We start from the raw sequence: 18,211 nt of genomic DNA, 5'->3' as shown, positions 1-18,211 counted from the left end.
AGAAATTGTTGATTTGGATTTACAACTTTAAAAAAAATAGGAGGACTAGTAAACTTTGAAGCACTAACTCTTGGTTTTGTTGAGACCAGGGAATAGAAAAAATAGAATGCTACACAATGTTTTGTTGATGGTGACAGTATGATTAATGTATATTTTTGCACAACAAATACTCTGAGAAAATCATGTTATTTTGGAAAGCTTTGTGGACAAAATGGGGAAATATACAAAAGTTATTACACTGTTGATTCTGTAAGCTTCATATGGTTAGTTCAGCAAATTAATATCTGTTCTTATTTTGTGAAAGATTAACCGGTTGAATTTTATTTCTTGTTCTTTCGCTTACCTTTCCTTCATTTTAATTAATGATGGGCCTTCTGTTCCTGCAGAAAGTGACAATCACTTGACTGTGGCGCAATCAATGAAGAAAGAATTTGACAGCATGGAAACCTCGGATTTAAAGTTTCTTGTGGACGGAAAGACTATTCATGCTCACAAAGCTATTCTTAAAATAAGGTAACAGTCCAAATCGTCAGAAAAGTGGTGTATCAGGAATTGTTCATAAATATGGGGAGTGATTCATTCTCCAAAAATTGGTGATTTAATTTATGTTCTTCCAAAGAAATGTCTGCAAACTTTTACAAGTCTTTGATACTAACAGAATGAATTTTATCACAATGTTTAACTATTCAAGCTATTCTCCATAACAAGTTAAAGTTTAAAATATACTAGTTTTTTTTACACTGTTTGAAGCCATTCCAGGCTCAAAGTTATTCTTTTTATTTTATGCTTTGTCACTTCAATTGTGCAGGTGCGAACATTTACGATCCATGCTCCATGATGAAGAAGTGATTGAAATTGACCAGTTTAGCTATCCGGTGTACCGTGCCTTTCTAGAATACCTGTACACAGACTCTGTCAGTTTACCTCCTGAGGATGCAATAGGTACTGTACACCGGCTATGTTATATTTATTTTCCCAAGCGAAGATTAGATCTCTGATTTTCTCCTGCCAAAGGTAGGCTTTGGAAAGGATTTATTAAATTCACCTTCCAGAATTGTCAGATTACTGATACATAAACTCTTTTTTGAATGTACTTGTAAATTTGTAAGATCATTGATCGTTGTCAGCCTATCCTTAGACCAGGAATCAGAAAAACTGTTACATACTGGGTTTCTCTAATGTTCATTGCAATATCACCAAAAGTGTACTTGTTGCACAGGTATTTTGGAGTATTTATTATACAATAATATGTATATTTCACAAGTGTGCTATTTTGTGATTTTATGTGTAGACATGCTATCCTATTATCTAACGGAACTAGGAAGCAGCCCATAAGGTGAAAGATGCTTTTGGTAATAGTTTTTGTTGATTTACGAATGTATGAATTTTAACAATACCATTGACTCTTTCGATTGTCTTCCACTTACAAATTTGTTTCTCGCTATAATGAATGATTTGCCACACTCTGTGTTTCAAAATTCCCACAATGTATTTTACTTGGTCTTTGTGATCTACAAAATCTTGTTTAAGTGTTTTCTCGGAATGCACCCCTTTCAGACATTGAAGAATTATTTTAATTTATTCTCTGAATAATGATTAACTTTTGTAGAGAATAATGAATGGCTGTGAGGGAAGGTATATTTCTAGGGTGGCACGGTGGTATAGCTGGCTCACATACCAGAGATCTGCATTTGATCCTGACCTCAGGTGCTGTCAGTGTGGAGTTTGTACGTCCTCCCTATGACTGCCTGGATTTTCTCTGGGTGCTCCAGTTTTCTCCCCATTCTCCAAGATATGAGGATTTGTACGTTAATTGGCTTCTTTAAATTGCCTCGAGTGTGTAAGGAGTGGATGTGAAAGTGGAATAATATAGAACTAATGTAAATGGATGATTGATGGCTGGCGTGGACTCGAAGGGCCGCTTTCCATGCTGTATCTTTCAATCAATTCCATCAATTAGTTTGATTATCTCAAATGAAGAGAGAAAAGATTTTACCTTGTGGAGGAATTCCTTTCACAAACTCGGGAGGGAATCCTTAATTGCTTAACAATCAGTCAAATATTTTGGGTATATTACCAGTTGAGGCACAGCATACTAAAGCTTAAAGTCTTAGAAACTAAAAGCAACTTAAGCCTAAATTCGCTTACCACTCTGAATTATACTTGAAGTTTTGGTGAACTGCCTGAAGTCATGTAGTCATACAGCAAGGAAACATGTCCATGCCAAACAAGATGTCCCATCTAAGGAAGTCACATGGGCCCCTATCCCCTAAACCTTTCCTATCCATGTACCCGTCCAAGTACCTTTTAAATGCTCCTCCTGGTGTTGCTGGGTTGGGAAGTTCGAGATGCTAGTTGCACAATGTAAACCCTGAAATCAAAAAATCTATATTTTCACAGTATAGTAAAAAGATACAAAATGCTGGAGAAACTCAGCATGTCGGGCAGCATTCCTGGAGAACATGGATGGGTAACATTTTGGGTTTGATCCTTTTCATACTGATTGTGTGGGGCAGGGGAGAAAGAAAGCTGGAAGAGAGGCGAGACAGGACAAAACACTGCAAAAGTAACATGTGAACACAGGCGAGGTGGGGTTTTGATAGGCAGATTATTGGACAAAGTACAGAGATTAAAAAAACACCTTGTGAGACAAAAATATTGAAGAGTTGCAAATTGGGAAGTGAAGTCAAAGAAAGGAATATAAGGGGGGAAATAGAGTCCAGGTGGAGCACAGGAGAGGCGCAGGAGGAAGGGGGGGGGTTTACTAAAGAAAGAAGGGGTGTTAGAGGTTACCTAAAAGTTAGAATTCAATGTTCATACCATTGAGTTGTAAACTACCCAAGTGGAATGTGACGTGCTGTTCCACCAGTTTGCATGTGGCCTTATTCTGGTAATGGAGGAGGCCCAGGACAGAAAGATCAGTATGGGAATGGGGAGTTAAAATGGTTAGCATCCCGGAGTTCCGGTAGGCCTTGGTGGACTGAGCATAAGTGTTCAGCGAAACAGTCGCCGAGTTTACGCTTGGTCTCGCCAATGTATAGGAGGCACATCAGGAACAAGCTGCAGCAGAGGAGGTGCACGTGGGCCTCTGTCTCACCTGGAGAGACTGCTGGAGTCCCTGGATGGAGGCTCAACAGTTGCAGGTGAAAGTAGCTGCGGGGGGGGGGGGTGGTTTGGGTGGGAAGGGATGAGTTATCAAGGTATTTCCGAGGGAGCGGTCTACATAAGGCGGAAAGGGGTGGAGATGGGAAGATGTGACTGGTGGTGGGATCAAGTTGGAGGTGTTAAATGTCAGAGGATGATGGAGTGAAAGGTGAGGACAAGGAGAACTCTATCCTTGTTCCATCCGGGGAGATGGAGAGCAAATGCAATATTACAGGACACAGAGGAGACTCAGGTGAGGGAACCATCTACAACAGTAGGGAGGAAACCACAATTACTAAAGAAAGAGGACACCACGGATGTCCTAGAATGGAAAGTCTCATCTTGGGAGCAGTTACAGAGGAATTGGGGATAGTGTTTTTGCAAGAGGCACAGTGCAGGAGGAGGTATTGTCCAAGTAATTGTGGGAGTCCGTTGGTTAGTAGTAAACATATTTTCACAATGCTCAGTGGGGCATTGGGGAGAAAGGGGGGTGAGTGCGAGAGAATGACTATTTTAAAAGTTAGAGGAATTTAAAAAAAGGTAATGTTTATCAAGTGCAACAACTATATAAGCTCATTCAATTTGTGAAAGGTAAATAATTGCTCTACATCTCTACCTAGGGGCTGTAGTCTGCAATTGCATAGTGTCTGCTAATGGGAGTTATCTACAGGCCCCCAAACAGTAGGCTGGAGATAGGGTGCAAGTTGCATCAGGAGTTAAAATTTGCATGTAACAAAGGTAATAGGATATTTCAACTTGTAGGTAGACTGGGAAAATCAGGTTGGTTCTGGACCCCAAGAAAGGGAGTTTGTAGAATGCCTCCGAGATGGATTCTTAGAGCAGCTTGTACTGGAACCGACCAGGGAGAAGGCAATTCTGGATTTAGTGTAGTGTAATGAACTGGATTTGATAAGGGAACTCGAGGTAAAGGAAGCATTAAGAGGTAGTGACCATAATATGATGTTTTAATCTGCAATTGAGAGGGAGAAGGAAAAATCGGAAGTGTCAGTATTGCAGTTGAACAAAGGGGACTATGGAGGCATGAGGGAGGAGCTGGCCAAAGTTGACTGGAAAGGGACCCTAGCATGGATGATGGTGGAACAGCAATGGCAGTTATTTCTGGGAATAATCCAGAAAATGCAGGATCATTTCATTCCAAAGAGGAAGGAAGATTCTAAGGGGAGTAAGAGGCGACCATGGCTGACGAGGGAAGTCAAGGACAGTATTGTAGCGGGAGCGATCGGTTCAGCCTGAAATAAGGCTAGACGCCAGGTTAGTCCAGTCGGGATGGCTTTATTAACATAGCAAGCTGCCAGCACACATGGTCACTCTCCTCTCTCTCCACAACCCCTGCTGAGAAACCCCGTGGATTGGGCAATGCCAAGATCCTGTCAGTCTCAGTCCCGAGGGTTCGGCCAAGGAGCGGCCACAGGACCCCCCCCCCCCAGAACAGGAGGCACGAAACGAACAGGTGGACGAACGAGGCAGCCAGATCTCTTATGCACATCCACTCTCTTGGGCCAACGTAGGCACAGGTGGGAGCGGCCGGGATTGCGAACGCCCCCGACGACGAGGCTGGGCCACCTGCATGCGTTGACTGATGTCCAAATGGGCCGTCTTAAGGCGAGCCACTGACACAGTCTTGCGCCGGCCCCCTATGTCCAAAACGAACATGGTAGGCCCAGTGTGCAGCACCCGGAAAGGGCCCTCGTACAGCCGCTGCAGCGGCATCCGGTGAGGGTCACGACGCAGGAACACGTACGGACAGTCCTGGAGAGCAGACGGGACGTGGGGACGAATCACCCCATGGCGAGACGTCGGGACTGGAGAAAGCATGCCCACCTTCTCACGGAGGTGCATCAGTGTGGACGATGGCGGCTCCTGTTGTGCGTGCGCCGACGGAATGAAATCTCCTGGAACTGTGAGCGGAGAACCATACACTAGTTCCGCAGAGGAACTCCTTCGGGGCCGTACGGATCCGCAACAAAACCCACGGCAACGCGTCCATCCACTCCAGGCCCGTGAGCTGTGCCTTCAGCGCGGCCTTGAGATGAAGGTGGAACTGCTCCACCAGGCCGTTAGCTTGCGGATGATGGGCCGTGATGTGATGGAGCTGGACCCCCAATGGGCCATCACAGACCACAGTTCTGAGGTGAACTGAGCCCACCAGTCCGATGAGATGTCCACCGCACCAAAGCGGGAGATCCAGTGTGCAGCCAGGGCTTGGGCACACGTCACAGCAGAAGTGTCAGCCAGCGGAATGGCCTCCGGCCACCGCGTGATCAATCCACCACAGTGAGGAGGTGAGTGACGCCCCAGGACGGGGGAAGCGGGCCCACGATATCCACGCGGATGTGGTCGAAGCGACGGCGAGGCACTGCGAAATCCTGTATGGGCGCCAGAACATGGCACTGAATCTTTGATGTCTGGCACGGAATGCACGCCCGGGCCCAGTTACCGACCTGTTTGCGCAAAGCCGTGCCACATGAACCGAGCAGCTACCAAGGTAGTCATCGCCCGGATGGAAGGATGAGCCATCCCGTGGATGATGTCGAACACCCGGTGGCGGCGGGGACGACGGGTCGCGGCTGACCAGTGGACACGTTGCACAGGGTCGTGGCACCCGCAGGACCAAACCTCCTGGTCCTCCAGCACCAGGCCGGAAATCTCAGTGTGATAGACGAGCATCTTGCTGTCCTCCAGCTGGGCTGCCGCCAAAGCGGAATAGTCAATACCCTGGAACTGTGAGCGGAGAACCATACATTAGTTCTGCAGAGGAAGAAGCCAAGTCCTCCTTCGGGGCCGGGATAACGCATCGGCGACCTGGTTATTCTTGCCCTCTGTGGCGGATGCGGGTCGTGAACTCTGAGACGAATGGCAACTGACGCTGCTGCTGAGCGGACCATGGGTCGGACACCTTCGCGAAGGCTAATGTGAGTGGCTTGTGGTCAGTGAAGGCGGTTAAGCGTCGGCCCTCCAGGAAATAGCGAAAGTGTCGCACCGCCAGGTATAAGGCGAGGAGCTCCTGGTCGAAAGCACTGTAATTCCTCTCTGCTGAGCTGAGTTGCCGGCTCAAAAAGGCCAGAGGCCGCCAGCACCCATCCAGCAACTGCTTGCCGCCCATGGCAGAGTCCGAGGCGTCCACCGTCAGAGCGGTCGGGGCCTCGTCTCGCGGATGGACCAGCATCGTCGCTCATGCAAGCGCTTCCTTGGCGCCATCAAAACGGCCACGGCCTCGTCATGCCACTGGACGTCCTTCCACTTGCTGGCCAGGAGTTGAAACAACAGCCGCATGATCCGAGCCGCCGCGGGCAAGAACCGGTGGTAAAGGGACACCATCCCCATGAATGCCCGTGGAAAGCCGCGGGAACTGGCGAATGGCCTCCACCCTGTCCGGGTGTGGGACCGCACCATGCTGGGTAACACGATGACCCAGGAAATCGATGGAACTGAGGCCGAACTGTCATTTGTCCAGATTGATGGCCAGGCCGTGCTCGCTGAGCGGCTGACAGAGTAACCGGAGGTGCGGGCGCAGTGCTCCTGGCGAGAGCGACTGGCAACGAGGATGTCAACCAGGTAAATGAAAACGAAATCCAGACCGCGGCCCACCAAGTCTATCAGGCGCTGGAAAGCCTGCGCGGCGTTCTTAAGGCCGAAAGGCATGCGGAGAAATTCAAACAGCCCAAAAGGAGTAATGATGGCCGTCTTGGGCACGTCGTCAGGGTGTACAGGAATCTGGTGATAGCCCCACACCAGGTCGACCTTGGAAAAGAACTTGGCGCCGGCCAGATGGGCGTTAAAGTCCTGGATATGCAGAACTGGGTTCTGGATATGCAGTTGTGGCGCCATTAAGTAGTCTGTAATCCCCACAAGGCCTCCAGCCTCCGGATGCCTTGGGCACCATGTGCAATGGGGACGCCCATGGACAATCCCCATGGCCTCCATCTGACGGAACTCCTCCCTGGCGATACGGAGATTGTCAGGGGGAAGTCTGCGCACACGTGTGTGGAGCGGTGGTGAGGATACGGTGCACCACTCCATGCTTGGGGCTAGTCGACCGAAATTGGGGGGGTCAATATTTCGGGAAAGTCCGACAATATCTGGGCATAGACTGTCCATGGAAGAAACCGGGTCGCGGCTTGGCGCAGCCGATGCAGCTGGGCGTAAGGAGATCGGCTCCATCGTTGCAGCGCGGATCAGGCGCTGCCCCCTCACATCCACCAACAGGGATTGAGCCCGGAGGAAATCGGCGCCCAACAACGGCTGGGAGACGTTGGCAACTGTAAAGGTCCAGGTGAAATAACAGGGACCAAAAATAAGCGGGACCGTGCGAACCCCATACGACCAGATGGGGCTGCCATTCACAGCGGTGAGCGAGGGCCCCCGCTTACCTGAACGAGTGTCAACTCTCGATGGGGGCAAAACGCTCCCCTCCGTCCCGGTGTCAAGGAGGAACCGGCATCCCAAATGTCGGTCCCAAGCGTAGAGGCGATGTATCTGGCCAGCCGCGCAGCGACTACTGGCGGCCGGCCCCGGCGATTCCTGGGTACGAGCAGGGCTGGCGGCACTGTTGAGCCGCTGAACCCTAACGTTGGTGGTAGTAACACCAGCGCCCTCTACCAGCGTCGCCTGGGACCGGCTGGCTTGGGGATGATGCAGCCGAACCCCCGGTGAATGCAGGGGACGGTCGCTGGGTCCTCCGGGGCGCTGCTGACACCCGATCGATAAGCGCGCCGCCCTGCTGCAACGCCCTGGGCGCTGCAGGCCCTCGATCCAGCGCGCCCATCTCCCGCCGATAGGTCAGCCACAGCTCGTCGGCGTGCTCCACTAACGCCAGGGGGTCGTTAAACTTTGCTCCGGTGAGGAGCAGGCGGATGTCGTCCAGCAACTGCTGCAGGAACGTGGTCAAACAGAAGGCAGGGCTGGTGGCCACCCATGAGGGTAAGCATCTCGCTTATGACCGACGGCTTCCGATCGCCGAGCCCGCCTATGTTGAGGATCCGCACCGCTTGCCCCATGCGGCTGAGCCCGAAGGTGTGGAGAACCTTCATCCCCAAGGCAGCCCCTTGAGGCCTTCGTATTTAGCAGTTGCCGGGGGATCGCGCAGGTAAGGCACTACGCGACCGGCCGTTTCCTGGTCGAGCGCGCCGACAACGTAGTAGAAATGGGACTCGTCGATCGTGATCCTTGGACGTGGAACTGGGCCTCAGCCTGGTGAAACCATACATGCAGCTGGCGTGTCCAGAAGGTCAGTAGCTTCAGGGCGACCGCGTCCAGCTGGGCCTGGTCGGCCTGGTCGGCCAGAGCGGCGGGGAGCTGGTTGCCATCTTGCATGTTATGCTCCTAAATGCCGAGTTTGGAGCCTCAGGGTCACCAATGTAGCGGGAGCGATTGGCTCAGCCCGAAATAAGGCTAGACGCCTGGTTGGTCTAGTCGGGATGGCTTTATTAACACAGCAAGCTGCCAGCACACATGTTCACTCTCCTCTCTCTCTACATCCCCTGCTGGAGGAACCCCGTGGATTGGGCAGTGCCTAGACCCTGTCAGTCTCAGTGTCGAGGGTTCGGCCAAGGAGTGGCCTAACTCTCAGGAGTTGCCACAGTATAAAAATTAAAGAGAAGACGTATAACATAGCAAAGATGAGTGGGAAGCCAGAGGATTAGGAAACTTTGAAAGATCAACTCAACGGGTCAGGCAGCATCTCTGGACAGAACGAATGGGTGACATTTTGGGCCGAGACCCTTCTTCAGACCTGAAACGTCACCCATTCCTCCTCCCCCGAGATGCTGCCTGACCCGCTGAGTTACTCCAGTATTTTGTGTCTATCTTCAATTTACATCAGCATCTAGTTTTGTTTCCTATTATCTGAATGGTGTCACGTTAGGAAAAGGGGAAGTACAATGAGATCTGGGTGTCCTTGTACATCAGTCACTGAAAGTAAGCATGCAGGTACAGCAGGCAGTGAAGAAAGCTAATGGCATGTTGGCCTTCATAATGAGAGGAGTTGAGTATAGGAGCAAAGAGGTCCTTCTGTAGTTGTACAGGGCCCTGGTGAGACCAGACCTGGAGTATTGTGTGCCCATTTGGTCTCCTAATTTGAGGAAGGACATTCTTGCTATTGAGGTAATCCAGCATAGGTTCACAAGGTTAATTCCCAGGATGGCAGGACTGTCATGTGATGAAAGAATGGAGTGAATGGGCTTGTATTCACTGGAATTTTTAAGGATGAGAGGGGATCTTATAAAAACATATAAAATTATTAAGGGATTGGGCACGCTAGATGCAGGAAACATGTTCCTGATGTTGGGGAGGTCCAGAACCATGGGCCACAGTTTAAAAATAAGGGATAGGCCATTTAGAACTGAGATGAGGAAAAACTTTTTCACACAGAGAGTTGTGAATTTGTGGAATTCTCTGCCTTAGAAGGCAGTGGAGGCCAATTCACTGGATGCATTCAAAAGAGAGTTAGATAGAGCTCTTAAGGCTAGCGGAATCAAGGGATATGGGGAGGAGGCAGGAACAAGGTACTGATTCTGGATGATCAACCATGACAATAGACAATAGACAATAGGTGCAGGAGTAGGCCATTCAGCCCTTCGAGCCAGCACCGCCATTCAATGCGATCATGGCTGATCACTCTCAATCAGTACCCCGTTCCTGCCTTCTCCCCATACCCCCTCACTCCGCTATCCTTAAGAGCTCTATCCAGCTCTCTCTTGAAAGCATCCACCGAACTGGCCTCCACTGCCTTCTGAGGCAGAGAATTCCACACCTTCACCACTCTCTGACTGAAAAAGTTCTTCCTCATCTCCGTTCTAAATGGCCTACCCCTTATTCTTAAACTGTGGCCCCTTGTTCTGGACTCCCCCAACATTGGGAACATGTTTCCTGCCTCTAATGTGTCCAATCCCCTAATTATCTTGATCACATTGAATGGCGTTGCTGACTTGAAGGGCCGAATGGCCTATTGTCTATGTATCTATGATATTCCTGTGCCCATCAGTACTGTGTACACAGTGATAGATCTATAGCCAGTCATCCAGCATTTGAGTGACCTGCATCCATCAGATTTTAACAGTGACAGCCTTAGTCCAACAAGACGTCAACTATATCTGTCGTGCTTTCTCTAGGGCCAGATGTTGTACCCTTGGCCTTAAACAAAAATAATGAAATTCCTTTGGTTGCAGCAATATATTTTTAAAAAATCAATGAATGTGTCATTTATGAGTGTAGCATTTATCTTTTCCTACTTGCACCTTGAGGTCAAGTCAAGTCAAGTCAAATTTATTTGTCACATACACATACACGATGTGCAGTGAAATGAAAGTGGCAATGCCTGCGGATTGTGCACAAAAAAGAATGACAGAATTACATATGTCCATTTCAGTGGGAAGTTAAGAGTTAAGAGTTAACAACTTTAGATCAGATATGCAGACCAAATTGTCTTCCATCAAGGAAAACAGTAGTGAACTAGCTGAATCAAGCAAGTCAGTAATAATCATTGACAGTAGTCATTTATAATTTCATAATTTATTTAATTCATTGGATTTAAATTTTCCAAATGTTATTGTAGTACTCTTAACTCTTTAATATTGTCATATTCACACTACTGAGTCCCAAGCATACATTTGCTACACTGGAAATTACAGGTTTAATCCTGAGTCTACTTTCTTTTTACTAAACAATTCTCAATCCATGTTAATGTTGTCTTCAATCCATTAGTACCTACTGTTATTTAAAACTTCCACTTCCACTTCCAGTTTTAATTCTATAAAACAAACAAACTATTTGGTGCAGTCTCGTTCTTAAACATAATTCTTAAAATTATGTTTAAGTTCGTTGATAAAATAACATCTGCTACTTTTCACTTTCTTTCCGATACACTAATTAGGTATGCTGACAGGCATTGTGATTGTGAAAAATGATCTTTCCCTGTAGCTAGCTACAAAGCTGTAGTGTAATCAGTTTTAATTAACGTCATCGACATTACATTTCCCTATCATCCTTGAGAATTGTAGCTGATGGGAAATGCATAAATTCTGTTGGCTTTCCAACATTGTTGTAGCTCTAAAAAGTCTCCCTGTAAAATATGGTTCTTTATCACTGCCCTTGTACTGATGATCCACATCTGCAGATCACTGTACATAGTAACATTGCTGTCATTGCTATAGAAACTGTCAGTGCATACCATTTAGTAAACTTATCCACAGTAACTTGATAGTGTGGAACAAGCCATCTGGGGATTGTGGTTATTTAAGGTCCTGATGACTATTTTCCCTCATGGTAATCTAACCTCTGAACCTGTAATGCTTTATCTTCTTAAATACAATCTTACTTTTGTCATTAAACTTAAGCTTGAGGATGGGGGGGAGGGTGGGTGTAGAGATGGGGGTAGAGTTGTTAGGTTTAAACAATTGAACCACTTCCTTCCTTCCAAATCTAGAAACAAGTCAGCTTGGGTTGTTCCACCAGGTTCTCATTCTACAGAACTTCCTTCCTACCATAACCCGTGTCCAGCCTCTTACCACCCATGCCCTTTACCACATCAGCATGTGCTTTACCACATCAGCAGCTTCCACTTTTGTGGTCCTGTCCTTGCCTGCATTTCTCTCAACATTAAGCTGTCTCTGCCTTTGAACATGGGTTTAATCCATCCCCTTTCAACACCACCTTGGCTGAATCTTATTTCAACAGCAACTGCTTTGAGTCCTCACTTTCATTTAGGGAGTGCTGCTGTAGGAACCCATATGTGTCTCAGCCCTACCTGCTTTGTCTTGGGATATGTGGAACATTAATTTGGCTTGCTTTACTTGGGTTCTCCCACTCCCACTTTTTCTAATAATTTGATGACTATTGTTATTGAAACTAGGTATCTTCACAATGTCTCCTTTCAATTTGCAAGCTATCATTTGCCTTGGCACATCTGTTTTCTTCTTATCTCCATTTCTGGATGTAGAATAACAACCAGTATATATGTCCAGTGACTCTCATAGCTAACAACCATATTTCCTGTCACCCTGTTGCTGTGAGAACTCTCATTCCATTCCAGTACTTCAAATATCATTTTGTCAACTCAATTTCTGCAATGATTAATGCACTCCAGAGCCATAAAATGATTTCACTTGTTCATGCTCGTCTCGCTCTCAGTGAATCATTGTTTGGCACTTCTCTCAACTACACATGAGTTCCCTTTTGTCCCTTTTCAACATTCTGAAGCAATGAGCTCTTTGTAACATCCTGATACATGCTTCAGTCACTCCCAGCACACCTATCCCTTCCAGACAAGTACAGAGATGTCGCAACTCTCCCTTTTCTTTATCCTTCTCATCATCCAGATCTGTGTTAATCCTGTTACGTAAAGCAATGATTTACACATTTTTTTCAATTTAATGTACTGTATTTCCTGTTGATACCAGTCTTTATATTACACAGACTGGATGAATGCTTTGTAAAACACCCCAATTCAGTACACAAGCAACACTGCGCTTTTAGTTGTGTATTATTTTAACTGTTTTCCCCAACACTACCCTGACCTCACTTTCTGGCACAGTTCTTCAGTGGGACGGCACCTTATCTGTGGAATTAGCACTTTACAAATTTCAAATCATAATCTCAACCCTAAGGTGCTTGGATCTGAGCTGCTGAAAATGATTCTACTCCTATTTACTCTTACTTTACATCCACCTTTTTGCCCTTTGGAGAACATCCAGTAGTTTTAATTTTATTTCAGATCTGTTTTTGTAATTTCTAATATCTCTCCTGCTGGCAATAATTAATTTGCTCCTGCGGCAGGCAGATCACATGATAAACACTGGATAAATTCTCAGCAATACAAGAATGGCATCGTTTGCAGCTTGAGAATCAGTGGCAACTGGTTCTAACTGCACCCTGAGGCGTGAGTTAAATCATGTCATGGGCTGTTCATGATCCTGATTGTCAAGCACAGGATGTGCCCAAGCAAGACTTGATAATTACACCCACCCCAAATACCATCTCTTGCCTTTGCTTATTGCTCCACAGGGATATTTGGCCAATCTTAATTTTCTCTTAATTTTGAGATTCCTTGGATGGATCATTTGTATTCATGATAGTAATATACCACATCCTCCATTACCTTTTATTGACTGCTGTGCCAAATGCTCAGCCAATCAAACACTTGCTTTTGAAAATGTTCCTCCTTCACTTGAAACAAAGCCACTTTTCAATCAAAACACAGTTTTCTCTCCACTCTCCCGAGTTTTCAAAACTTTTTCTCTCCTCTCAAAATGGCTACTTACCAACTCTCCTCGAATGTGAAAAAAAGCTATTTTTTGTTTATATTCAGTTGTGTTACATGGTGGCACTGCGGCACCTCAGACCCTTGGAATGCATATCCTTTGGAATAGGGGAACTCCATGATGTTTCCTGTGAGCGGTACAACTTCAAGTGCAGGAAATGGCTTTTGCTACAGGAACTTCACTCTGTCTATACTTGAGGCTGAGAGAATATGGTGGAGAGCACATTTCAGGTGACAGTCACTTTGTAGCTCAAGGGGTGTGTAATCAGACAGGCATGTATTTCAGGACATCTTGGTTCTCAAGATCGTGTTCATTTCTGAATTTCCCCTGTGTAGTTCAGCACCATAGGTGGTTCAACTGTACAGGGAGGGAGGAAAAGATGAAATAGATAAATAATTTTCTGGAATTTGATTGGTGACCATAAGGGCAATTGTACAGGCACAGACCTTATTCCATAATTTTTGTTTGCCTCTCTGGTGCCACGGTCAAGGTTGTCACTGAGCACCTGTGGGGAATTCTGAAATAGCTTGAGGTCATGCAGGAGAAGCTCATGTTGTCCTTCTATCGCTGCTCCATCGAGAGTGTGCTGGCATACTGTATAACCACATGGTATGCCAGCTGCTCAGAAAAGGACAGGAAGGCCCTTCAGAGGGTCATCACGACGGCCCAGAAGATCATCGGCTGCTCACTGCCCTCCCTGGAGCACCTGTTCAGCCTACGCTGCCTCAGTAGAGCAGGCAAAATAATAAAAGATCCATCCCACCCCGGCCACCGTCTGTTTGTTCATCTGCCCTCTGGTCGACGTTTCAGGTCGATCAAATCCCGAACAAACAGACTTAAGAACAGTTTTTACCCCAGGGCCATACGAGAACTGAACACTACCTTTGCACTAGGCAACACCGTTAAAAAATCTTGTACTTAATATAATTGTATTTATGTATTTATTTGTTTTTGCATTTATTGCATATATGTTTGTACGCACCGTCAGGATTGGCTATTTTTTAATTTCGTTGTACTCGTTGCAATGACAATAAATGAATATTATTATCAGTACCAATGAAATGGGTAAAAGTAGGATGGAGTATCACAGGCATATTTTAAACAGTAGAGTTTGAGAGGTTGAACCTCAAAACGATAGGAACTATATTACTCCCAGTCTTGCGTGCAAGTACAGAGATGCATGAATGAGCGGCAAGACAGATGATGCGGGGATGATGTATTTTAATTATTGAGCCATTGCATGCATTTCTCCAAAGAATGGGACTTGTATGGACCTGACAGCAGGATGCATTACCTTGGTTACAAGTAGTATTGTGGAGAGTTTAAAATAGCTTGGTGGGAGAGAGGAAGCTGAGCAAATGTTCAGAAAGAAGAAAATCTGATAAACGGCTGACAATGTGAGAATTTGGGGGTGTGAGGCAATCATTGAAAACTATAGGATTCTTATGGGGCTTGACAGGGTTGTTGTGATGATATGCACACTCTGGTTGCATAACTGGTAACCGGGGATGGGGGGGGGGGGAGGGTAGGTCACACACTGAAATAAGGGGATGGCCATTCAAGACAGATGATAAAAAAATTATTTGCCCTTACCCAGAGATAATGAATCCTCAGAATTCAATCCGAGGGTTGTAGAGACTCAGTTGCTGAGTATATTCAAGACAGATGGAATATTTTTGGATAACAAAGGGAATTGAAGGATTGAAAGCAGCACTGTAGTGAAGGATGTTCACATTCTCATTGAAATGTTGAGTAGTATGTGGCCTAGTCCTGCAGTTTCTTAACTTGGTTGAAAAGTTCACAGAAATGGTGCCTGTCTGCACTTGCAATCAGAAGGAGGAATATAATGGATAGGACATATAGGGGAGAAACTGCTGATAGGTACATGAAGGAATGATTATAGCTAACTATATTAAAATAGCATATAGAGGGGTTGGAGTGTAAGCTTCAGGTAACACGGGAAGATTATAGAGAAAGGAGGTGGATTTGCAATGTTGATGAAAGAATAAATCATAGCTGTGAGGAGATACATAGGAAATAGATGCTGGAGTAGGCCATTCGGCCCTTCGAGCCAGCACCGCCATTCAATGTGATCATGGCTGATCATCCACAATCAGTACCGCGTTCCTGCCTTCTCCCCATTTCCCTTGATTCCGCTAGCCCTAAGAGCTCTATCTAACTCTCTTTTGAATACATCTAGTGAATCGGCCTCCACTGCCTTCTGAGGCAGCAAATTCCACAAATTCACAACTCTCTGTGTGAAAATGTTTTTCCTCATCTCACTTCTAAATGGCCTACCCCTTATTCTTAAACTATGGCTCCTGGTTCTGTACCCCCCCCCCCAACATCGGGAACATGTTTCCTGCATCTAGGGTGTCCAATCCCTTAATAATTTTATATGTTTCTGTAAAATCCCCTCTCATCCTTCTAAATTCCAGTGAACACAGCCCAGTCGCTCCATTCTTTCATCATATGACAGTCCCGCTATCCCTAGAATTAACCTTGTGAACCTATGCTGTACTCCCCCAATAGCAAGAATGTCCTTCCTCAAATTAGGAGACCAAAACTGCACACAATACTCCAGGTGTGGTCTCACCAGGGCCATGTACAACTGCAGAAGGACCTCTTTGCTCCTATACTCAAATCCTCTCCTTAAGAAGGCCAACATGCCATTAGTTTTCTTCACTGCCTGCTGTACCTGCTTACTTTCAGTAGACATAAAATGCTGGAGTAACTCTGAGGGTCAGGGAGCATCTCGGGAGAGAAGGAAAGGGTGACGTTTCGGGTCGAGACCCTTCTTCAGACTGATGAAGGATCTCGACCCAAAACATCATCCATTCCGTCTCTCCCGAGATGCTGCCTGACCCGTTGAGTTACTCCAGCATTTTGTGTCTACCTTCGATTTTAACCAGCATCTGTAGTTTTTTTCCTACTGCTTGCGTTCAGTGACTGATGTAAGATATGTTGAAAGGATCATCAAATGAGGCTTTATGGGTTGAACTAAGAACATAAAGGGCTGATGACATTGTTGGGAGTATACTATTGTCCTGTAAATGGGGGAGTTAGAACAGCAAATTTATAGGAAAACATCTTAAGCAAAAACACTACAATGGTCATTGTGGCATGTTTTCAAATAACCAATTACTAACTTGAATAAGGCACAGCATAGAGCAAGCGCTCCAAAGAGGAGGAGAGGTGCGAATCTGGATTTAAATTATTAGAGATGGAGTGAGATGATGTTCTTTTGTGTTAAGGATCATAATTTGGTGAGATTTAACCTGGGTAAGGAAAAGTGCAAATAGAATTTTCAAATTAGAGTAGGGTCAATGTTATGAGACTGGGAAGTGATTTTCAAAAATGGACTAGACCAGTTACTTATTGGAGAATGCATTTTAGAGCAATAGGAGGCATTTAAGGAGATTCAAGAGGTTTGGGGTAAACATGTTACCCCCAAAAGAAAGGCAGGACAGAAACCCACCTGCCTTTGGAGGGAAGGATGTCAAGAAAGAAAACTTATGTCAGATGCAGAAATCTATTACTGCCAAAAGCCTAGAAGCACTAAATATCTGTAAGAAGGAGAGTGTTCTTGATACAATGGGCATCAAAGGATATGGGGAGGAAACAGGAATATGGTATTGAGATAAAATAGTGCAATGAACACCTGAGTGGGCTTGAAGAATGAAATGATCCACATCTGGTGGCTCACTGTGGCGTAGCGGTAGAACTACTGCCTACAGTGCCAGACACCCGGGTTCGATCCTGACTGCAGTTGCTTGTCGGTACAGGTAAGTACAGTCCTGTACTGTACTTGTCTGCTTGTTTGTACATTCTCCCCATGACCTGCGTGGGTTTCTCCGAGATCGTTGGTTTCCTCCCACACTTCAAATACATACAGGTTTGTAGGTTAATTGGCTTGGTATAAATGTAAAATTGTCCCTAGTGTGTTGTGGGTAGTGTTAATGTCCGGGGATTGCTGGTCAGCGCGGACGGTGGGCCAAAGAGCCTGTTTCCACGCTGTATCTGTAAACCTGGTCTGATTTTTCGTTGCTCTATCCTTAATTTGTGAAAATATATACAGAATATAACATAGGAGGAGGGGGGAGTGGGTGCTATGATTGTATACAGCGCTTGTACACAATTGTACAATGTGAGGAATATTGTCCATCACACTATAGTGTAGAGGAGAATCGTGAAGATGATACCAAGACCGGAAAAGTCTAAGTGTTGGGCAAAATTGGACAAGATGTGGTTGTTTTTATTGGAATAGGTATAGTGATGGGAAATTAAATGACATATAAAATGATGAGGGACAAAGTTAAATAGAAAGAACCTATTTTGCTGAGCAGTGTAGTCAAAAACAACAGGGTGTGGATTTAAAAATATTAGTAGAAAGATAAGGAGCTGCTCTGCATTCATTGGCAGCCTCCATTCACCAGGCAGTTCTCTGTCTAAAAATGTAGTGGAGGGAGAAACTTTAAGCATGATTAGACTGGACTTGGATGTGTAATGAAGAAATGTGACTTTAAGGGTTCTGGACCTCGCATTGGGAGACGTGATTAGCTTGGTTGGCTTTTTCTTAATCAGCACAAATGCTATGGGCTGAATTGCCAACACCCATGTCACAGATCTCAGTGAACAAGTTGTGTTTATGAATAATCTGAATTACCTGAGAGATTGGTCGAAGATGGGTGTAGAATTATTTGTGAAGGTACAAAGTGTGTAGTAGGATCAGAAAGAATGGTCATAGCCTTCACAACATTTTGTAGGAGGAAATTGGAAATTATTCAAGA

At 45.8% G+C, this 18,211-nt stretch overlaps 1 protein-coding gene across 6 annotated transcripts in view; it reads left to right on the top strand.

Annotated features, from left to right (window-relative positions):
* LOC144598874 (RCC1 and BTB domain-containing protein 2-like) overlaps positions 1 to 18,211 on the top strand; it is a 61,427-nt gene that overhangs the window by 19,550 nt on the left and 23,666 nt on the right. For 4 of the 6 annotated variants that reach the window (XM_078409413.1, XM_078409412.1, XM_078409414.1 and 1 more), the window contains exons 9-10: positions 387 to 513; positions 809 to 942. In XM_078409413.1, coding sequence (XP_078265539.1) covers positions 387 to 513; positions 809 to 942 — 261 coding nt within the window. The remainder of the gene's footprint in view (positions 1 to 386; positions 514 to 808; positions 943 to 18,211) is intronic. The other 2 variants (XR_013547918.1, XM_078409416.1) reach the window with 1 other exon arrangement.

The sequence above is a fragment of the Rhinoraja longicauda genome, chromosome 12, assembly GCF_053455715.1.
Source record: "Rhinoraja longicauda isolate Sanriku21f chromosome 12, sRhiLon1.1, whole genome shotgun sequence".
In the NCBI taxonomy this organism is placed as follows: Eukaryota; Metazoa; Chordata; class Chondrichthyes; order Rajiformes; family Arhynchobatidae; genus Rhinoraja; species Rhinoraja longicauda.
This window is presented reverse-complemented; position numbering and strand designations above follow the sequence as displayed.